The sequence below is a fragment of the Schistocerca nitens genome, chromosome 4 (genome assembly GCF_023898315.1).
Source record: "Schistocerca nitens isolate TAMUIC-IGC-003100 chromosome 4, iqSchNite1.1, whole genome shotgun sequence".
NCBI classification, from domain to species: domain Eukaryota; kingdom Metazoa; phylum Arthropoda; class Insecta; order Orthoptera; family Acrididae; genus Schistocerca; species Schistocerca nitens.
In genome coordinates this window covers 545,451,649-545,475,824 of record NC_064617.1, presented here as the reverse complement: position 1 = coordinate 545,475,824, position 24,176 = coordinate 545,451,649, and the positions used below count along the sequence as shown (strand labels likewise).

Below are 24,176 nucleotides of genomic sequence, written 5' to 3'. Positions count from 1 at the left end.
TTGCTGCAGAATCTGAATTTGCTGAAACTGTAACAGTATTAGACTCTGCATCAAACAACTGCAAAATATCATCATCAAAACCAGTACAATGGCTGGCAAAGAATCCGGCCTCTGGCGATTCTCGCGCCACTGCATGAGTGCTTTCCACGTCTCTGCCAGTCAGTCAGGCTGTGTATGCTGCCACGCGGCTCCTCTCAAACTGCACAGTATGTTCTGATATGTTTACATGGCCCTAATTCCGTTGTTGGTTCATGTTAATGTTCCACTCTTCATCGTTCGTGTTTAGGGGAGTTTTATCAGCATCGTATTTTATTTTTATTTTCTTGGTCATTGCTGCTCCCATCATTTAAAATTTTTTTTTAAAAAGATTCTTAAAATTTTAACTACCACTTTCACCAGATGACAGTATATTGGACGTGAAAGGTGGGGAGTGGCTACAGGGCAATGTTCAACGTCACTATGTTATGAATAGCATATGTGAGTACTTTGTTTCATTCAAAACACTGGCGATTTAAAAGTTTAATTTACACCTCAGAATTGGGGGATGGAATAGTTTATATGAGCTCATATTATTTTTTTGTACAGACTGCCTGAGAGTGCACCGATAAGTGGTGCAAAACTGGTCGCAGAATTAATAAAAATCATTCATACAGCCAGTGCAGAATTTTCTTTGAAAAAATTCTGAACTTTGGCTGTTGTTGCCTGCCCTACAAAACATCATTTAGAAAACAGTCCCTCTGATGGCTTGGAATGTCTTAAGCTGCATTAGTACCGTCTAATAAAGTCCCAAAAACACGTACTGTCACAGAACTTGATGCATTCTAGCATGTCTACTAGAATGGATTGTGAAACATGCTCCAAAGCAGAAGCTGTTAATGTTTAACCTCAACACCTATTCAACTATTAAGCACAAAGTCCCCCCCCCCTCCCCCCCCCCTTTGATGTCACCCACTTCAAAACCGTTTACAACCCATTAGCAAATAATAAAAGCCTTGTTCTATGCGAAACATAGCATACCAGTGCAATGAAGCATGGCAAAACTCACAGTGATAAAGACAATGTAAGAGCTCGGGCTTAAAATCTTCAGGTTTCCAAACCCCAAACCCTCTCATAGCATTATATGTGCTCTTTTGTAGCACATTATCTTTATTGGACATAATAGTTATGGCAAGCATTACCCTCCCAGCCAACTTAAATTTTCTTTGAGCAAGTGATCTCACTTTTAGCACTCCAAAGCATTAAGTGCCACCCAAATGTGGCAGTCACTATGTAGGAGTGAAACTAACTTAACTCACACATGAGAGAGTTCCAAACCATCTACTCATTTTTCACCCAGCCAGTATAAACACCTTCTGAACAAATTGAATATTATAATTCCTGCATCCAAGTAAAGACTGTGGTGCTAGTTAGTATGGGGAAAGGAAACTGAGAATGAACTGTATCATATCTCTCCCTCTTCACATAATTTCACAGGCACTGCCAACTGATACCAGAAATTTCTTCCTTGCACGTTACCAATTTCAGACTTCTAAAAAGAAATACGTAGAATATGGACTGGTGACCTAACTAGATACATCATCTTCAGCAATACATTTTGAAGCAAAGAATTGACTAGTTGACATTGCATCCTTACTCTGAACTGAGTGGGGACACACTTGAAGATGTATCACATTTTTGTAGGGCAGGCCAGACTAACTACTTCTAAAAATTAGGGGGGGGGGGGGCAAGAAGAAGAAGCAGCAGCTTGGTAGCATCACACTGGATGGTCATAGTTACTGTCACACTAGATAGGGACACCCTGTTTGTTGGTGACATCACACATACCTGCTATACACTACAGCCTCCCTCATGAAGGACTTCAACAATCAGAAGAATTGGTGCTTGAAAACAGCTGGTCTTACGTTTTACATCTTGTTATGAAGTTACAGAATTCCCATCTCTCTAATCTCCTAGCCACATCGCTTGTACTTTTTCATATTACTGGTATAGAAATAGTTTCTATGCAGTCTCTCGTAGCAGAACTTTGCAACTTTCCTGATAACATGTTGAGATGCCAAGTGCTTATCATTAAGTTCTTTGAAATAGTTTGCCCATCAATGGCTGTTCCAAACCACGAATTTATAGAGGTACAACAAATGCACCTTATTTCCTCCATCCGCATCTATTGTGTAAAATTTTTTCCTGATGGGAAGCACTTTGGAAATTTTCCTCTGCATGATTTTCTTACAACTTCTACTCTTACTTCTGCAAGCCCAAGATGTATGTCAGCTTATTTTGCGTCTTTACTGATATCTCAGCATTGACATCTACCATCTTACAGCCCGTAAGATCAAGATTTCACGTAGATTGGCACAAAGCTATAACTGTTCCTGCTAAGAATCACTTGGTTTGTAAAATAAGAGATATGAAGCACACATCCTGATAGAATGGCTATGTGGATCATAATATGCTAGTATGCACTGTCAAGTAACATAGATCGATGAAACTTGGACCTTACATAGAAAGAAATGCTACAGTATTTTACAGAAGCTAACTGAAAGAAATACACTATGAGACAAACAGAAATTACATGTTTATTCAAAGACAGTAATTAATTGAATTCATAATGGTCCCTGGACATTACAAAATATAGGACATGATTTTTAGTATGATGAGAGATTATCAAGGAGAGCAACGCATGACTGCAATGTGCTCATATGCTTGCTACAAGGTTGGTAAGGAGTTCTCATTGTTCAGCATTCCATTCTAAAAAAAGGTTGACAACTACTAGATAGTCATTGTTGCACATGGATGTGCTGCAGTACATCTCCCCAATGCATCCAAACATGATCAGTGGGATTTATTTTGAGGAAATAGGCATGTCAGTCCACTTGCCAAATATCTTCTCATTTAAGAACCACTCTACCTGTGCTGTTCAATGCAGTCATGCATTGTCATTCATAAAAATAAAGTCAGGGCTGAATGCACACCTGAAAAGACACACATATGGAACAATCAGTGTCTTAGTAACATTTATCCACCAAAACAAACAAGTTCAACAATGTTCCTGGATGCACTACACGTTTCCACTGTATCAGGGTACAATGAGAATCATTACTCGGACTGAATCTGTTCTCAATTGATAAGAGCATGTGATCTCACTCCTTACTCATTCCTATGCTATTGACCCCATTGCAAATAGTACTGCCGATATGCGAGTGTCAAAGGACCACATCATACTGGTCGTTAGGCAGAGAGACCACCCTCATGCAGTTACCGTGCCACCGTGGATCATGAAACTGCGTTCCTCACAGTCCTGTTAAATGTGAATGCAGTTGCACCCACTGTCTGACAAGGGTCTTTTCTTGCCTGTTGCACAATGTAGCAGTCAACTGCTGCTGTAATTAACCGGAGTACCAGTGGTTTGGACTGTTCCCTACGTACTTCGTATAGTGCTGTGAGCAGTACCGAACTCCTGGGCTACATTTGTCACACTTCAGTATCTTTCCAGTTTCCTGATGATTCTTCCTCATGTGGAGTCATCTAAATGTTGTCACTGGGCCATGTTGTGTGCACCAACACTACTCACTGACTGACTCACAGTCTTTCCCTGTTCCTTCAACGGCCTTGTATTGCAGGCCCAGCCCCATTAAGTTCTAGTCACACTGACCTAACACCACGCGATGTCCAGCTTTCTATGCATGCTTCTGCATTTTCATTCATTTTCACCAAGTAGTTAATATGTTATGGTACTTTATCTTGTCCTTAAGTTTTGCAGAGCAATGTATTAAGTTAGCGTTCTCCAAAACATGGAAACATGAGATACTCAATAATCACTAGAATATAAAGTTATTGCCCTCCATTTCTGTCGGTAACATATAAACTACCTAGGCCATTTCATTGCCAAGTGATATGACATGTGGTTGGTCACTGTAGGAGTATGTGATAAATTCTGACCAAACGAAACACTCACATTACAGTAATGCGTCCCCAAACTGTTGCATAAGTAACCAGTGTATACCCTCTTGCAGCAACACAGATGTATATTCTTACAAGCAAACGATCGGTGCTGAATGGCTTCTTGCAACAGACTGTTTCAGCCACCATGCACCTTTTAGTACATTTTGGCAATGGTACTTGCAAGCTCTGAAGAACAACTATGGCACTGCTTCATTATGTCCCATACATGTCCACTAGTGAGAGATCTGGCCATTTTGCTGGCCACAGCAATTATCATACACCACGAAGAGAATGTTGTATTGCAGTACCTGTATGTGGACATGCACTATCCTACTGAAAAACAATATCAGGTTCTTGACGACCAAATGCCAACAGCACGGGGATACCTGCTCAATATAGCAGGCACTGATTACTTTACCCCACAGAACCACCAAACGTGACCACCAGTTGTAACTGATGACCCCCGCACCATGAAGGCAACAGTGGGACCTGTGTGTCAAGGGTGAACGAATTCCGGAATAGGCTGCTCACCAGGTCTAAACCATACATGTGTACATCCATCATTCACATACAGACGGAACCATCATTGAGGACAACAGAGCACCATTCTACTCTTTCACAACACTAGGACAGCCGTCTTGGAGGTTAGGGTGTCCCTCATTTTCCAACTTCAATATATTTGAATGCTCACCTTCCAATACTGTTGAATGATTCTAAAACATGTCTGTACAAAATTTTGTTGTGATCAAAGCACTCTAACCCGGTGCGACTTGAGCCCAAACTTGAATGAGGAACAATATCTTTCACACTGTCTATGTGTCATGCTGATGTCACCTCAGCTTAAAAGTATGTGCACATGCAGTGCAGTCAGTTTTTTGTTACCCATCATGTTGCACATGTTTTCCAGTCACTACCTAAGATGTCACATCAATTATTTATTGCCAAGAAATGAGTGTTTTTAATAGGAGATATAAAACACCAAATAACTGGACACAAATTACCATCAAATAGGCTAATGCTGGAAGTTTTATTTGATAACACACAGGAAGTAAAGTTAACATTTAGTGGAAGTGCTAACCTTGTGGTTCATCACCAAGTGCATTACATTTTGAGAAAAAAAGATTTAAATAAGAGCTATTCAGCATTGTTCCTTAAAATTAGCTAACTTGCATTTGGAGAGAGAAAAAAAGTATAATGGTTCATTTAAATGCCATAAAGAGAAGTTTATGAATAATAATTAGGACTATTAATCTGATTTAGCACTTGCCAATGTTCTATAAATGATATATGTGGAAGAAGACAGGATATTTTTACTTCGACAGAGAGAAGGCTACCTTGCAGGAGTAGACTGAATACTTGCTAACAAGAAGAAATGTCTAGGCAGAGAAAATTGGAAGAAGGGAAAATGTACTTCTAAATCTTCCTTCTTAATCATCTGGAGAATCAGGTAAGGCGTTTTCATGTTCAGACTGAAGTGACATTAGCGATGGTGAGTGCTTAGAACAAACTTCTGAGAGTAGTTTATTGGAGAGTGCTGCAAGGCGAGGTACCAAAGATTTTATTACTGTAAAATTAATGGGTGTCTTCGATAGATACCAGCTGTAAGGTGTTCAAAAAGCATCAGGAATTTTGTAATTTCATGGGTCATTCTAGTCTGATTAATGCAATTTTTTGTTATTTTGTTGGTAAATATGTCTAAAACGTATCTGTACACTGAGAGCCATATTGTGTCAAGTGGCAGCTTATGAGCAGTAATCATTGATTTGTTTACAAAAAGGCATCAGAGAATTTACATTATATTTTGCTATAAAAATATTATAAAAATTTAATGAGTTTTAAGAGATGTTGAATATTGCTTTTGATGAGTCTGCTATGAGTAACACGAGGGTTTACAAGTGGTATAAACACTTTCAAGATAGCCATGAAGTTGAAGATGATGAATGTTCTGGACGCCTCAGCACATCGACAAGTGACGAAAACATGGAAAAGTGAAAGAAATGATTTCGAACAAATAAGAAGCAGAGAAGTTGCTGATGTTGGCATGCCATGAAATATATTCAGATCTTTTGAGTATGAAGTGTGTGACAGCAAAAGGTGTTGTGAAAGGAAGTTGGTCAGAAGTCACTAAATGAAGTCAACAACAATGCAGAATTACTGAAACATTCCATAACATGTGACGAAACATTCCATAACATGTGACGAAACATTCCATAACATGTGATGAAACATTCCATAACATGTGACGAAACATTCCATAACATGTGACGAAACATTCCGTAACACGTGACGAAACATGAGTGTACGAAACAGACTCATTCGTCCCAGTCTACGCATTCTGGATTGCAAAGATCGAAAAAAGGTTGGCAAAAGTCGTTGTATGTGAAGGCTCTGCTCACAGTTTTCTTCAATTTTAACGGCATAATGCATCATGAGTCCTTGCCAAAACATGAAACGATCAATAATGAGTACTGTCTATAAGTTCCACACCGGGCTGGGGGAGGGGATGGGAATAAAGGATGAAGAAGAAGAAGTAATAGTCCAGATTTGTGGTGAAACAATTCATGGCTTTTGCACCATGGTAATGCTTCCACTCACACTTTATTACTTGTTCGTCAATATTTGGCAAAAAAAAAAAAAAAAAAAAAAAAAAAAAAAAAAAAAAAAAAAAATCCTGTAATGATGCTCCAGCCTCCATATTTGCCAGATATGGCCCCATGTGACTTTTTTACACTCCCAAAAGAAAAGAGAATCTTAAAGAGCCAGTGTTTTCCAAGCTTACATGAAATTACCAATGAATCGCTAAAAGAGCAAAGTGCTAGCCCAAAGAGAGTTCCAGAAGTGTTTTGGGGATTGGAAGAAACAATGGCATAAGTGGACTACTTTGAAAAAAATAATGTTAATGTGGATGAATAAATAAAATTATTTCCACACACAAGTGCTTGGTTACAATACTCAAGAGCTCTGAATCCATAAATCTTCTCTTCACAGAATCAGACAGAATAAAGAGAATGGCATGAAACAATAAACTTTGCTTTCAAGAATGATTTCCCTGCAGTTCTTACTGTTCGCTGGGACGGTAAATTGTTGCCAACATTAAATGTCAAGAACCCAGAAGAAGAAAGACTTCCAATCATTTTCACATTTGGGGATAGTGAACAGCTTGTTGGTGTAGCAAAATTATAGAATGGTGGTGGTAAATAGCAAGCAAATGCTGTTTGGAATGCATTAATATATTAGGTCACTGAACAAAATGTACAAATTCTCTGCAGTGACAACTGCCTCCAACACTGGCCATCTTAATATGGCATGCATCTTACTATAATACAAATTGGACGGGGAGTTGTTTTATTCCCCATGCTATCATCACATATATGTGAACTTATTTTTGAAAGTGTGTCTGAATCTAAAGTATGTGCTACAATAAGCAGTCCTGACACTCTCAGCATTTGAGAGAAAACTGTGATAGTATCAAAGTCAGTAACTTTCACAATTGCAAGGAAATTGTGGATTTCCAGAATGAGATTTTCACTCTGCAGCGGAGTGTGCGCTGATATGAAACTTCCTGGCAGATTAAAACTGTGTGCCCGACCGAGACTCGAACTCGGAACCTTTGCCTTTCGCGGGCAAGTGCTCTACCAACTGAGCTACCGAAGCACGACTCACGCCCGGTACTCACAGCTTTACTTCCGCCAGTACCTCGTCTCCTACCTTCCAAACTTTACAAAAGCTCTCCTGCGAACCTTGCAGGAGTGTTAGTTCTGCAAGTTTCGCAGGAGAGCTTCTGTAAAGTCTGGAAGGTAGGAGACGAGGTACTGGCGGAAGTAAAGCTGTGAGTACCGGGCATGAGTCGTGCTTCGGTAGCTCAGTTGGTAGAGCACTTGCCCGCGAAAGGCAAAGGTCCCGAGTTCGAGTCTTGGTCGGGCACACAGTTTTAATCTGCCAGGAAGTTTCATATCAGCGCACACTCCGCTGCAGAGTGGAAAGTCTCATTCTGGAAACATCCCCCAGGCTGTGGCTAAGCCATGTCTCTGCACTATCCATTCTTTGAGGAGTGCTAGTTCTGCAAGGTTCGCAGGAGAGCTTCTGTAAAGTTTGGAAGGTAGGAGACGAGGTACTGGCGGAAGTAAAGCTGTGAGTACCGGGCATGAGTTGTGCTTCGGTAGCTCAGTTGGTAGAGCACTTGCCCGCGAAAGGCAAAGGTCCCGAGTTCGAGTCTTGGTCGGGCACACGGTTTTAATCTGCCAGGAAGTTTCAAATTGTGGATTTGTTTTTTAATGAGCCAGAAATTAAACAGATGTTAGACTTATCTGAAAGCGAATTAGATAAACCAACAGAGGCAGAGGTCATTGTTGGAAGCCAGAATAAAATAATAATTGGATCCTTTCACTGACCTCCCAACTCAGTTGATACAGTTGCTGAAAGGTTAAGAGAAAACTTGAGTTTGATTTAAAACATGTACCCGACTCATACAATTACAGTTGGCGGTGACTTTAATTTACCCACAATGTGTTGACAAAAATACATGTTTAATTCTGGAGGTACGCATAAAACATCATCGAAAATTGTGCTAAATGCATTCTCTGAAAATTATTTTGAGCAGTTCATGAGCCCATGCGAATAGTAAATGGTTGTGAACCCCCAATTGACCTCTTAGCAACAAATAATCCTGAGTTAACAATGAGCATTAAAACGAATACAGGGACTAGTGAACACAGGGTTGACGTACCAAGACTCAATATGGTAACCCCCAAATTCTCCAAAAATAAACCTATTCAAAAAAGCAGATAAAAATTCACTTGACGCCTTCCTGAGAGACATCTCCACTTCTTCCAAATTAATAATATAAGTCTAGACAAGATGCGGCTTTAATTCAAAGAAATATATCAGCAGCAACTGAGTGATTTATATCAAATAAATTAACAAATGACGGAGCTAATCCTTCTTGGTACACAAAACAGGTCAAAACACAGTTGCAGAAACAATGAAACAAACATGCCAAATTTAAACAGACCCAAAATCCCCAAGATTGGTGATCTTTTACAGAGGCTCGAAATTTAGCGCGGACTTCAATGCGAGATGCTTATAACAGTTACCACAATGAAACTTTGTCTCAAAACCTGGCAGAAGATCCAAAGAGATTCAGGTCGTATGTGAAGTATGTTAGTGGCAAGAAACAATAAATGCCTTCCCTGTGTGATGGCAATGGAGATACTATTGATGACAGTGCTGCCAAAGCAGAGTTACTGAACACAGCCTTCTGAAATGCCTTCACAAAAGAAGAAGTAGTAAATATTCCAGAATTCGCATCAAGAACAGCTGCCAACATGAGTAACGTAGAAGTAAATATCCTCGGAGGAGTGAATCAGTTTAAATCACTTTTAGAGCAAGTCTTCTGGTCCAGACTTTATACACCAATTAGGTTCCTTTCAGAGTATGCTGATGCATTAGTTCCATACTTAACAATCATATACAACCATTTGCTTGATGAAAGATCCATACCCAAAGACTGGAAAGTTGCACAGGTCATACCAATATTCAACACAGGTAGTAGGAGTAATCCACTAAATTACATGCCCATATCATTAACGTCGATATGCAGCAGGATTTTGGAACATATAGTGTGTTTGAACATTATGAATTTACCTTGCAGAAAACTGTCTATTGACACACAGTCAACATGGGTTTAGAAAACATCGTTCTTGTGAAACACAACTAGCTCTTTATTCGTATGAAGTGTTGAGTGCTATTGAAAATGGATTTTAAATCGATTCTGTAGTATTTATAGTTCCGATGCCACAGCATAGGTGCACGCTCTTAGGTTGGCACTACGATAGCGGACAAACTATGGCATCCACAGCACCCTCAAGCCGACGCTGTGAAGCTCAATGAATGCCTCTCTGCTTTCTGCCCATTTCATCAAGAGCAGGCGGCCTGGAAACATCACTTAAATTTCAGAGTGTGTCGGCTTGCTATTGAGACTTTGTACTACTTATGATGGGAATACGGCTTCGCACCTATGTGCTCATCATCGCAAATTTATGTAACCATTTACTAACTTGTTTTTGCCTATAGTAAACATCTTTAAATTTACACGCAGTACCAAAGTGCTTTACCTCTCCTGCTCGCCTTTGCTGTTCCTTATCTATATAAACGATTTGGGAGACAGTCTGAGCAGCCGCCTTAGGTTGTTTGCAGATGATGCTGTCATTTATCGACTAATAAAGTCATTAGAAGATCAAAAGAAATTGCAAAACAACTTAGAAAAGACACCTGAATGGTGCGAAAACTGGCAATTGACCCTAAATAACAAAAAGTGTGAGGTCATCCGCAGGAGTGTTAAAAGGAATCCATCAAACTTCGGTTGTATGATGAATCAGTCAAATTGATAGGCCGTAAATTCACCTAAATACGTAGGAATTACAATTACGAACAACTTAAATTGGAAGGAACATACGGAAAATGTTATGGGGAAGGCTAACCAAAGACTGCATTTTATTGGAAGGACACTTAGAAAATGTAACAGATCTACTAAGGAGACTGCCTACATACACTTGTCCGTCCTCTTTTAGAATATTGCTGTGCGGTGTGGGGATCCTTATCAGGTAGGACTGACAGAGTACATCAAAAAAGTTCAAGGAAGGGCAGCACGTTTTGTATTATCACGAAATATGGGAGAGAGTGTCACTGAAATGATACACGATTTGGGCTGGACACCATTAAAAGAAAGGCATTTCTCATTGCGACGGAATCTCCTCACAAAATTCCTGTCACCAACTTTCTCCTCTGAATGCGAAAACATTTTGCTGACACCAACCTACATAAGAAGGAATGATCACCAAGATAAAACAAGGGAAATCAGAGCTTGTACGGAAAGATATAGGTGTTCCTTCTTCCCGCGCACTGTAAGGGATTGGAATAATAGAGAATTGTGAAGGTGATACTATGAACCCTCTGCCAGGCACTTAAATGTGATTTGCAGAGTATCCATGCAGATGTAGATGAACAGTGAGAGGTGATTACTGTGAACTCGTAGAGCCCTGTATAATAATTTTTGGGACCGGAAAACATACCCTCTTTAAGCAATGTGTCAAGCAAGATGGATGGCAAGAGCAATTTATTGCTTAAAAATGTTTCTGATAATACCACAACTTGAACTATCCATTGAAAATAAAAATGCATTGAGAGGTGTCTCTTTTCATTTCAAACGTTTATGTCAAGCCATGGCTTCAGTGCCGTGGAGTTTTAGATGCTCCTCATCTGCATCTCTGCTTCCTACAAAAATCTGTAATTATCTGAAAAGACAACAGTCCACAATTTCAGGAAGCAGCTGTAAGGAAATTTAGTCATCACTTGTGGTATTATCAGAACAGTTCTCTCTCTCTCTCTCTCTCTCTCTCTCTCTCTCTCTCTCTCTCTCTCTCTCTCTCTCCCCCCCCCCCCCCCTTCGCGCGCGCTCTCGCTCTCTGATGATGAATCAGACATACAAACCAAAATCAAAATGGTAGAAAATTTGGACAGAGAAAATCTACAAATGGAAAAGGGAGACATTCCTTTTTGTGGAGAATTGGATGGATTTTTGTATGGTAAATTGAAGATGTGCACAGCAAACCTGGCTAACCCTCAGATGTAAAAACTTAAGAGGTACATGCTGGTATCTGTTGATAGGTACACAAACTAACGAAATTGACATTAGTCTCACCCTTAAACATCACATTGGGATGCAATACAAAGCAGAGAACCTCTTGCATTTCATTAGATATGATTTCTGCAATGTCAAACATTCCAGCTTCCCTCCAGTAGAAAGAAACTTAACAGCTGAGTAACAGTAACTGGAAAGTTGCACAGGTCACACCAATATTCAAGAAATGTAGTAGGAGTAATCCACTAAATTACAGGCCCATATCGTTAATGTCAATATGCAGCAGGGTTTTAGAACATATATTGTGTTCAAAGAAAAAGAAAATTGTCTATTGACACACAGTCAACATGGGTTTAGAAAACATCGTTCTTGTGAAACACAACTTGCTGTTTATTCACATGAAGTGCTGAGTGCTATTGACAAGGGATTTCAGATCAATTCCGTATTTCTGGATTTCCGGAAGGCTTTTGACACTGTACCACACAAGCAGCTCATAGTGAAATTGCGTGCTTATGGGATATCATCTCAGTTATGTGACTGGATCTATGATTTCCTGTCAGAGAGGTCACAGTTTGTAGTAATTGACGGAAAGCCATCGAGTAAAACAGAAGTGATTTCTGGTGTTCCCCAAGGTAGTGTTATAGGCCCTTTGCTGTTCCTTATCTATATAAATGATTTGGGAGACAATCTGAGCAGCCGTCTTTGGTTGTTTGCAGATGATGCTGTCGTTTATCAACTAATAAAGTCATTAGAAGATCGAAACAAACTGCAAAACCAGCCGTAAATTCAACTAAATACCTAGGAATTACAATTATGAACAATTTAAATTCGAAGGAACACATAAGAAATGTTGTGGGGAGGCTAACCAAAGACTGTGTTTCATTGGCAGCGCACTTAGAAAATGTAACAGACCTACTAAGGAGACTGCCTACAATACACTTGTCCATCCTCTTTTAGAATACTGCTGCGTGGTGTGGGATCCTTACCAGATAGGACTGACGGAGTACATCGAAAAAGTTCAAAGAAAAGCAGCACATTTTGTATTATCGCGAAATATGGGAGAGAGTGTCACACAAGTGATACAGGATTTGGGCTGAACATCATTAAAAGAAAGGCATTTTTTGTTGCGACGGAATCTTCTCACGAAATTCCAATCACCAACTTTTTCCTCAGAATGCGAAAATATTTTGTTGACACCGACTTACATACGGAGGAACAATCACAAAGATAAAATAAGGGAAATCAGAGCTCCTACGGAAAGATATAGGTGTTCATTCTTGCCACACACTATAGGAGATAGGAATAATAGAAAATTGTGAAGGTGGTTTGATGAACCCTCTGCCAGGCACTTAAATGTGATTTGCAGAGTATCCATGTAGATGTAGATACTGATGATCCACTTGGTTAGCAATCCTAGGCATAAGCAATGGACACCTACCACATGTGAATTAACAAAAGAAAACATCTGGAACTCCTGAAGTTAGTTTCTGTGTTTCATTAGGCAACAAAACACTAGATGTACATTCATGGTGATAGATTTGTGTGAAGCACAACATTAAAAGCTAAATATTTCGTTTCATGTGGATAAGTGGGGGAGACCTAACAATCACCCAAATAAATGCAATGAGGAAGACCAGGAACTGACATGGGCTCATGTCTACATCTAAACGATTACTCTGCAATCCACATTTAAGTGCTTGGCAGAGGGTTCATCGAACCACAATCATACTATCTCTCTACCATTCCACTCCCGAACAGCGTGCGGGAAAAACGAACACCTAAACCTTTCTGTTCAAGCTCTGATTTCTCTTATTTTATTATGATGATCATTCCTACCTATGTAGGTTGGGCTCAACAAAATATTTTCGCATTCGGAAGAGAAAGTTGGTGACTGAAATTTCGTAAATAGATCTCGCCGCTACGAAAAACGTCTTTGCTTTAATGACTTCCATCCCAACTCGCATATCATATGTGCCACACTCTCTCCCCTATTACGTGATAATACAAAATGAGCTGCCCTTTTTTGCACCCTTTCAATGTCCTCCGTCAATCCCACCTGGTAAGGATCCCACACCGCGCAGCAATATTCTAACAGAGGACGAACGAGTGTAGTGTAAGCTGTCTGTTTAGTAGACTTGTTGCATCTTCTAAGTGTCCTGCCAATGAAACGCAACCTTTGGTTCGCCTTCCCCACAATATTATCTATGTGGTCTTTCCAACTGAAGTTGTTCGTAATTTTTACACCCAGGCACTTAGTTGAATTGACAGCCTTGAGAATTGTACTATTTATCGAGTAATCGAATTCCTACGGATTTCTTTTGGAACTCATGTGGATCACCTCACAACAACTAGTCCTGCCTATTAAGAAGCTGAAAATGGTCTCGGGATATTCAATAATTTATAATTCTGTTACGGTAATTGCTTTCATCAAGGGATGCCTTTTTTGCAACGTGAGACTATGACAGTAACCACTGGGTTGATCTATCGGGCCATACGTGGTGTGTTATCACTTTCCCTTTTACAGGATTTTTTACTACAGTTAATGATAATTTGTTTTTGGGGATGTTTGATTATCTATGAATCAAATCTCCACATATAATTATTGTTTTTTGTTAAGTATTATTTTTCATGTTGTGTTTCAACGTAAAGGATATGACAAATCAGAAACAGTAACTGGTCCATACTGTGTGGATTTCTGTTAAAAATAAGAATAAAATAGTTGAATATATTTTTTCCACTCATTTGCACAACCCCATTTTTCTCCATTTCTAAATACTGTTGGTTAGCTCGTTTTTCTGCGCATGTTTTCAATTTAATGTTATTCTGACTGCCATTTATTTCTGGTTTTAATTCACTAATTTACATCTCCCAATTCAATCTAGTCTTCATTTCCAAGAAAACATTAGCTGACTTTGGGCCAAAGTAAGAGCAGAGGCCTGTTCTCTCATTTCAAGATTGTGGACACTAGTTTTATTCAAGAATGTCCTTTGACACTGACTAGCACCACTTCATATTTAGATGTTTAAAGGATAGTTAAGGAGTAAAAGCAGCTAATGGCTCTGCCAAAAGGTTTGTTAAATTAATCCAGGATTTTCACATACTATTTACCATCGCTGAGGAACAAAAGGCATTTTTATTGCGCCATGTTCAAGAAAGTCTTAGACTGTAAATGGATTAAAAAAAATGAAATACTGAACAAAAAACGTTATCAAGAGTAATAAATGCATCCTAAAAAGCAAACATATTTAATTTTGATTTTGTACAGTCATCGATAACTTTTACACTGTCAAAGAAGCTACAAAATCTAAAATTCCCAATATTAAAATTTGTTGCTCTAGTTAGCATGGGTTAATGTCATCTTATTGTGATGCGATTCTTTTCCAGAAAAAATTTAACTAAATACGAAACATTAAAGGGATGTGTGTAAAATTTTTCGAGGTGGTTGTGGAGTGGCAAGGGGACAAAATAAGGGACAGCCTACTGGTCGTGCCATGGTGTCAGTGGTAGCCTGGCCAGAGGCACACGTGGTCTTAGTTCTGCTGCAAGTAGATAGTTCCTAATGGTCCTTGGTGACACAGCAGTTCTAACATGTGTCCAGACTTCTTCCCTGGATGATCATCAGTCAGCCACTGCATCTTGCAAAATGTAGTCAGCCACTGCATCTTGCAAAATGTAGTCAGCCACTGCATCTTGCAAAATGTAGTCAGCCACTGCATCTTGCAAAATGTAGTCAGCCACTGCATCTTGCAAAATGTAGTCAGCCACTGCATCTTGCAAAATGTAGTCAGCCACTGCATCTTGCAAAATGTAGTCAGCCACTGCATCTTGCAAAATGTAGTCAGCCACTGCATCTTGCAAAATGTAGTCAGCCACTGCATCTTGCAAAATGTAGTCAGCCACTGCATCTTGCAAAATGTAGTCAGCCACCACTGCTCGCACAATGTGTCAATCTTTATGTGCGCCTACACTATGTGGGCATCCAGAACCTGGTCTATGCGTGTGGGAATGTTCCACAGATCACTGCAGAAAGCAGTGACTCACCACCAACTCACTGTGCCAACATGTGCAGCAATCTATTGACTTGTCAATCCATTTTCCTGCAGGCACATAATATGACCCTGTTCAAATGGCAGGAGTTGTCCTTGACAGGGCATGGTTGTATTGTAGAATAAATGTTGCAAACAGTTTCACCTCTAAACTCAGCAAAGTTACCACTTACAGAGTCAAAACAGATGGCACACAGACAGGCCTTCTGAGCATCACCTGATGGCTGATGACTGACAAAGGGATCACCAAAACTGCAAAACCTTCAGTATGCACATATTATACCCTGCGGCCACAGAATAGTCTGAGGGTTTTGCATTCTTTTCTCCAGCAGTGTGGGAAAAATAAATGAGGTCCTGGGAAAACAATGCACAACACCTAGTTTCTGACTAGATATGTTGCATGTAGCTAAGACAGTCATGGTCTTGTGGTCTCAGAGATTTATAATATTCCTGGTCATGGAAGAACCAATTTATCAACCAGACAATCCAAACAGTTGGAAAAATAAGCAGCTGCTGGATATACATGCTCAAAACATAATTACATACAATGAAACAAAATTCTCATCTCTTGCATCAAGTAGGACTGTCACCAAAGAGGACACAGAGATCAGAATGTGGAACAATAACCTGAACTATCTACAATCTCAGTGACGTGTGTGTAAGTGGGCTCCCGATACTGAGAAAGTACAGCTAAATTTGCACAGTTATTTCATTTCACCCCTCTTTCCTTCTAGAAGGAACACTGAGTTCTGAAAGCTAATAATATTTGTGCTTTACGAGTTTCTATTGGCGATCCTAAGAATTTACCAACCTGTTGTTATATACAGCCCAGCCAATCTGTCTCCTAATTTTAAGTTTTCTCAGTTCAATTTTCTGTTTCTGTTTGGTGCAAATACTATTTACACTGTCACCTATAAACCAACGAGCTCTTACTGCTAGTACAGATCAACCCATCGGTTATGAACAATATACTTACCTTGTATCTTCTATAAACTTAAGGTTTACTTTTTCACAGCCATCGGGGGGCTCCCTTGCGAGGAACTTGTTTATGTGCGGTGAAGTACCTAGCCGGCTAGTTTCTTGGTCTGGAGATGATCCTCTACTGCCACCTTAAAAAAAATAAAATTAATAAGAAATTGCTTTATTGATCTCTTCACGGTATGACTATCATTATCGTAAACCACATTCAAATTCACTCAAAAACATGGATGTCTTCAGATATTTATCAAGGGGAAGCAAGATCCTAAACCACCTGAGATTCTGAGAATGTCAAGAATGACATTTGAAAGGAAATACACAACAATATTTATTTCATCTCTAACAGTTCATAGTCATGCTTTCAATACTTTTTTTAAAGTTTGGTTATTTGCTACTTCAATGGCAAGGTTGATTTCATTCCCAAATCTCTGTGTTTTACTTTCAACAACCTTGTTGTTGACAGTGTGTTAAACCTTAATTCTGCTTCTTCCATTAAGGTAGGGAAAAACAGATAGAAAAATTCAAAAAATATAAAAAAATGTAGTCTGGTAGCAATCATGTACGGTTGACACAGAAAATTAAAAATCTGAAATAGGAAAATATATATATATATATATATATATATATATATATATATATATATATATATATATATATATATATATATATATATATATATATATATATATATATATATAATCAGACAGACTGAGAAAATGTGGCCGACTCTCATTCCGAAATCTGAGTGAGATGATGTGACAACACAACCCACCCCACCATTTTTTATCTTACCCAACCTATCCCTCTTTTCCCTCAAAGTAAAGCTAAGATTCTGTAGTACTTTACATGTGGCTATCAACAGCCCTGGCATTTTGCCTCCTGAAGGTTAAGTTATGGCCAGAAATTCTGCCCCATAATTTTATAGAAATATTGTTACATATCAGCAAAAGTAACTAGCAATAAATGTCACTCATTAGTACTACTACTGCAATTTGAATTGCGTGTGCGCTAGAGCACGCACACGCACACACAAAAAGTAGGTTTATTGAGATGCTTCTCTACTGTTATATTGTTTAAACATCAGATATCATAATATACATCTACAACAATACAAATAATATATCAAGTTCTAAGAAAAGTTCTTTAGAACACTACAAAACATCCATATCTGTAGTACAAATAGAAACAGTGTAATTATGAGAACGAGGTTATTGTGACCAACACTGCAGGGGTTATTTGCAGTCAAGGGCTTACTTATGAGCAACAGAGTTAGCAAAACGCTAATTAAAATTTGATGCTAACATACTGGAAAAAACTGGTATATTGAACACATTCCCCTTCACTTCTGATTTATTGACTACAGCGCACGAAGGGGGCGAGATAGGGGGGAGAGGGGGGTGGAGAGAAGGGGGGGGAGAGGGGGGTGGAGAGAAGGGGGTGGAGAGGGGGGAGAAGAGGGGGGAGGGCAGAGAGGGAGGCAGAGGGGGGAGAGGGAGGCAGAGGGGGGAGGGGGCGGAGAGGGGGGGAGGGGGCGGAGAAGGGGGGGAGAGGGGGGAAGAGGGGGGAAGAGGGGGGGAGAGGGGGGAGAGGGGGAAGAGGGGGGAAGAGGGGGGAAGAGGGGGGAAGAGGGGGGAGAGGTAAGAGGGGGGAGAGGGAAGAGGGGGGGGAGAGGGAAGAGGGGGGAGAGGGGGGAGAGGGAAGAGGGGGGAAGAGGGGGAGAGGGAAGAGGGGGGAGAGGGGGGAGAGGGAAGAGGGGGGAGAGGGGGGAGAGGGGGGAGAGGGGGGAGAGGGGGGAGAGGGGGGAGAGGGGAGAGGGGGGAGAGGGGGGAGAGGGGGGAGAGGGGGGAGAGGGGAGAAGAGAGGGGGGAGAGGGGGGAAGAGGGGAGAAGAGAGGGGGGAGAGGGGGGAAGAGAGGGGGGAAGAGGGGGAGAGGGGGGGAGTGGGGCGGAGAGGGGGGAGTGGGGCGGAGAGGGGGCAGAGGGGCGGAGAGGGGGTAGCGGCGGAGAGGGGGTAGAGGGGGGAGAGGGGCAGGGGGGCAGAGGGGGTGAGAGGGGGTGAGACGGGGAAGAGGGGGGAAGAGGGGGGGAGAGGGGGGAGAGGGGGGAGAGGGGGGAGAGGGGGGAGAGGGGGGAGAGGGGGGAGAGGGGGGAGAGGGGGGAGAGGGGGGAGAGGGGGGAGAGGGGGGAGAGGGGGGAGAGGGGGGAGAGGGGGGAGAGGGGGGAGAGGGGGGAGAGGGGGGAGAGGGGGGAGAAGGGGGGAGAAGGGGGGAGGAGGGGGGAGAGGGAGGGGAGAGGGAGGGGAGAGGGGGGGAAGAGGGGGGGAAGAGGGGGGAAGAGGGGGAAGAGGGGGGAGAGGGGGGAGAGGGGGGAGAGGGGGGAGAGGGGCGAGAGGGGGGAGAGGGGGGAGAGGGGGGAGAGGGGGAGAGGGGGAGAGGGGGAGAGGGGGGAGAGGGGGGAGAGGGGGAGAGGGGGGAGAGGGGGGAGAGGGGGGAGAGGGGGGAGAGGGGGGAGAGGGGGGAGAGGGGGGAGAGGGGGGAGAGGGGGGAGAGGGGGGAGAGGGGGGAGAGGGGGGAGAGGGGGGAGAAGCGATGAGTTAGTTTAGTTACAAGATGCCCAGTTGTACTACTACATGTTTTCAAAGTGATTTGCAGTTACTTAAAATACATAAATACAGAGTACCACATTTTTCACACATACGTAGGAATTGCTTACAGCCTAATACAAGGAATCATTGCACAGACTTATCTGCAGCAGGTGATGGTCTCTCAATATGAGCCAATATGTGTCAAAGTAACCCATCATGCTTAGTATATTGTCAACTACAATGTAATGAAAAGTAAAGCATCACTGTTTCAAAGGAGTGTGAAGTCTACTTACATAATGTACTTTATTATCAACAATTTCAATTTTATGGCACAAAATTCACAACAGAACCAATGTAGAATATTTAAAAAGTTTGGGAGAGGAGGATAAGCCAGGATAGCAATTTAAATATTGTAAGAAGTTGTTTAAGTTCATAATAAAAAGGGTGGATGGTAAGTACAGGTAATATGAGTTCAAAGCATTATAATAATTATAAATTCTAGGTATTTAAGCTGTAAAGTAATTCTTAAGTATGAAGTCGGTTGCATCATTTAGTTTTGCATATGCACAGCAGTTGCACAAAATCTATGGAAAAAGTGTTACACATTTGTGAAAGTATTATTTTACTCACTGATGATGATCATTAAAAAGACTAACACTGAAGTAATAAAAACCTTATAAACATAACCATAGAAGACAAAGATGACTGAAGGAGATGAAAAGCAGGGACAGGCAAGTGAAGCAGGATTGAGAAGCAATAAACTGTTCAAGCCTCTGAAAGTTTAGGGAATGTTATAGAGTTACATCTAAATGTATTTTTATGAGGTGCGACAAATTAATGAGACTGATTTTCTTTGCAAGATGTGGCAACCCTGCAGGCTTGCGTAGGCACAATATGTTTGACCTTCATCTATAAGCTGCTTCTAGACCAAGCAGCACATCGATGCAACTGTTCAGTCGTGAGTTGTGCTGTAATAAGTTAACACGTGTTTGTGTCTTTCGTCACGGAAATGGAACCACGTATTGGACAATGGTATGCCATTTCTTTTTGCATTAAATTGGGTGAAAAAGTGATGACTACTTACGGTAAGCTTCAGAAGGCTTTTGGAGAGGAGGTTATGTCAAGAGCTCAAGTTTTTCGTTGGCATAAAATGTTTATTGAAGACAGAATGAATGTTGAAGATGAAGACAACTGGACGACCATTGACCTCACGGACGGGTGTCAACTAGGCCAGAATGCGTGAACTCGTACGATCTGATCAAAGATAATCCATGAAAATGATTGCAGAAGAACTGAACATCAATTGAGAAACGGTTCGTTTAATAATAACTGAAGATCTTGGTATGAGAAAGATTTGTGCAAAAATGGTCCCCAAAAATCTCACACCACAACAGCGAGAAACACGGAAAAATGTGGCGGGTGATCTGTTAGAGCAAACGGAAATCAATCCAGAATTGTTGGGCCGTGTTATCACTGGTGATGAAAGTTGTTTTCTTTCAGTATGATTCAGAGACAAAACACCAAAGTTCACAATGGTGCTCAAAGGGATCACCCAGACCAAAAAAAGCTTGCATGTCAAAGTGAAATGCATGCTTGTATGCTTCTTTGATTCCAAGGGAATTGTTCATAAAGAGTGGGTGCCTCCTGGGCAAACAGTTAACCAATATTATCACAAAGAAATTTTAGAAAGACTTCATAAAAGAGTTCTTTGTGTCCATGCCAACATTGATGATAATTGGATTCTGCATCACGATAATGCGCCATCCCATACTGCTCCATCAGTACAGCAATTTTTAACCTCAAAACAAATTTCAGTACTACCACAACCACCTTATTCACCAGATATCGCTCTGTGTGACTTTTTCTATTTCCAAGAGTCAAAACAGCGGTCAAGGAATACTGTTTTCAAACACAAGATGTCCAAAAAGCTGCGACGAGGGTCTTGGAGGATATTACTGAAGAGGTCTTGGAGGATATTACTAAATATGAGTTCCAGAAACGTTACCATCAATGGCAGAAGCGCTGGAAAAAGTGTGTGCAATCAGAAGGGAACAACTTTGAAGGAGGCAACACTACACTTAACTAAAACAGTAAGCAACTTTTTTTCACATCAGTCTCATTACTTTATTGTCACACCTCTTAGTATGTAGTCATGTCAGTGTATTTACTGTCATTCCTCTTTCTGAACGACACATTCTTTTGTTATGAATTGGCATACCTTTTGCTATCATTACTAAAACAGGAATTACTTTAAAATGGTATTTTATGTAAAGATATACCTTGGAAATCACTTGGAGGCCTTGACAGATCCATTGACCCAGGGATCATGGGTGAAACAGATTCTCGTGATGGTGGTCCTACAATAAAATCTTTGGTTTAATGCAAATGAAGAAATGCATTAACAAATTATGATAAAAGCACAGCATTTCAACAGAATTTCAAATGAAAAATATTGGCATTAGTTGCAGACAACATTTTACTTCTTTGCAATTCTGCAACTCCTTTCTGTAGAAAACACAATCCTCTACTGTAAAACAAAAATTTATTTTATATCATTCACTAGAACTATATCAAGAACTTCTATTTGCACACAATTCTGAGATATAGCATTTATCTATGAACCTCAAATTTAACACCCCCCCCCCCTCTCTCTCTCTCTCTCTCTCTCTCTCTCTCTCTCTCTCTCTCTCATATTAATGCTCTGTTGACAGTCTAAGAATTTCACAATAACCTGTTTTCATGAGGGAGACTGGGATAGTTAAAATTAATTGCCTGATGAATGAATAAACGAAGGGAACATCTAGCCAACCAAGGGCTTGCCGGCCTGTTTACAAGATGAGGACAGCACATACCTGTACGTGGAGTAATTTAAGCTTATTGTACATGACATTTAAAATGAATTATTCTGGTATTTTTATGTTCACATTAACAATTTCCTATATTTAAAAATGAAGTGAATTATGTTTTAGATTAAAGGCAAGGAAAGCACAAGATTAAAATTAATATTGAAGACAGTAGCTTAAGGCTAGGAAACTTACAGCACCTTTGAGAACAAAGTACAATGTAATTACTTACTACACGAAAATTTGAAACACTTACACTTCATAATTTCCTTCAGTCAACTGATTGTTTCCTGTTGTTGACAAGAGACTATGACAAGGATATAGAATGAGTATGGAGAATCCATAAGCAAGCAGCATTGACTGCACTCCTTACAATGGTAATTTTACTGGTGAAGTCAGTCACCCCATGGGAATGCCACACCCTTTAATAATATTATCAGGAAGTATATCTCGCTAGCATATAAACAGCAACCTGCAGGACTGACAATTCTGGAAAGTCTTATTCATAGAGCTGATGTCGCATGTTGTACATTAAAGAGGTAGCACGTCATTTCCAGATAATAAAAAAAGAAGGAGCAACATGAAGAATGAAAGAAGGTAAGAAAGAAATATGCTGTCAGATGACACTTGTGAAAGATTTATTTTCCATGATCAAATCCAGCAAGGTAGAATGGTTTCTACTAAAGTCTTACCAGAAGAGACCAACAACAACCAAAATTTTAGAATCCACCTGGACTGGTGATCATCCTTTCAATGGCATTACCCATGAAGCTTGTGAAGGCAATATTTCAAGTAACATCTGGATCTGTATATATATCTTTCCTGGATTCATAAGGGGAGAGAACGGAGGCATTACTGTTTCCTCTCCATTTTATTTTTCCTAAGTACATACTTATCACAACAGGATATAGAGTATGTTATCGGGATCTGGGTGCTGTGTCTGTCTGGTACCAGAACCAACTCCATCGTTCACCTCGTGAAACGAAGTTCTCTTCAGAAATGTTAAAATTTAAATAAAATATGCACCACTACAACATCAAACAGTGGAAACCAACACACTTGTATTTTATGGTTTATTATTATTATATTATTGTATCCAGGAAAATAAGATGTTATGGTGTAAAAATACTTTGTAACTGCAATATCATCTTTTTTGTAGTTTGGATAACACTACTTGTCAACATAACAGTGAAAAAGAATGCAATCCCCTTCCTCAAGATCCTGAAATGATTCTCATACTTTCTAACATAGACAATTGGTTAAACAGATTCAGACTACCTTTCCAGAACTGCTTCTTGCTACCTACGTCTCACTTCTCCCCTATAATGAGATCAAACACGATTTTGGCTGAACCTGTTAGCATAAATTTCCATAGTACTGCACTGCTATACATAACAAAACTACATTCATTGTTTCAGCGTGCCACAGGTGATCTTCTTCGTGTGTGACTGGAATACTTGAAAATACATGCTTCACTAGTTCTATTCAAATACAGCAAGTTTGATAAATCGCAAGCAGTAAATTTTACTGATTATTAAATGCCTATCTCTGAGGGGCATGAACACACACACACACAAGAGAATAGTCACTGGAGTATAAGTTTATAGTCACCTCCCTATGAAAACTTTTTATGAAGGTGAGAGATAAGAAAAAGGTCACTCTTGAATGACAATCTAGTTGTAATGAAATTGGTTGATTTTTTCATAAAAACATACATCCTTTAATGCTGGGGCATAAACCAGGGTTTATACGCAGCCGAAGAAAAAAATTCCGGGGTTTTTCCCGCACTTCCCGGTTCAAAATACACTTTCCCCTGGATGAAAAAACACTTTTTCCGTGTTAAGTGATGGTATATTTTCCCTCTGAACTGTAAAACCTACCCATCTTTCGAATGGTTATGTTTTTATACACAGGCGTAGAATTTCCCAGCACTTTATAAAATGAAACTCGGGGAAACTCCTTTTGGAAAGATTTTTGATGCGCAGCAACATGTACACTGCATATTTTTGTATAACGAAAGTATAAATTCGTATACCACCAAACACCACATGTTACTTTCCAAACCATTGTAATAGAGATTGCGATGCGCTTCTGTAAGTCTGTCACAGCTCATGTCACATGATCACACCAGCTGATGACTGTGGATAT

The 24,176-nt window shown here is 40.3% G+C and overlaps 1 protein-coding gene across 2 annotated transcripts in view; it reads right to left on the bottom strand.

Annotated features, from left to right (window-relative positions):
- The window catches only part of LOC126252902 (protein FAM117B-like), a 77,798-nt gene that overhangs the window by 17,784 nt on the left and 35,838 nt on the right, over window positions 1-24,176 (bottom strand). For both annotated transcript variants that reach the window (XM_049953877.1, XM_049953878.1), the window contains exons 7-8: window positions 21,465-21,542; window positions 16,601-16,733 (exon numbers count right to left, since the gene is read on the bottom strand). In XM_049953877.1, the coding sequence (XP_049809834.1) occupies window positions 16,601-16,733; window positions 21,465-21,542 (211 nt within the window). The remainder of the gene's footprint in view (window positions 1-16,600; window positions 16,734-21,464; window positions 21,543-24,176) is intronic.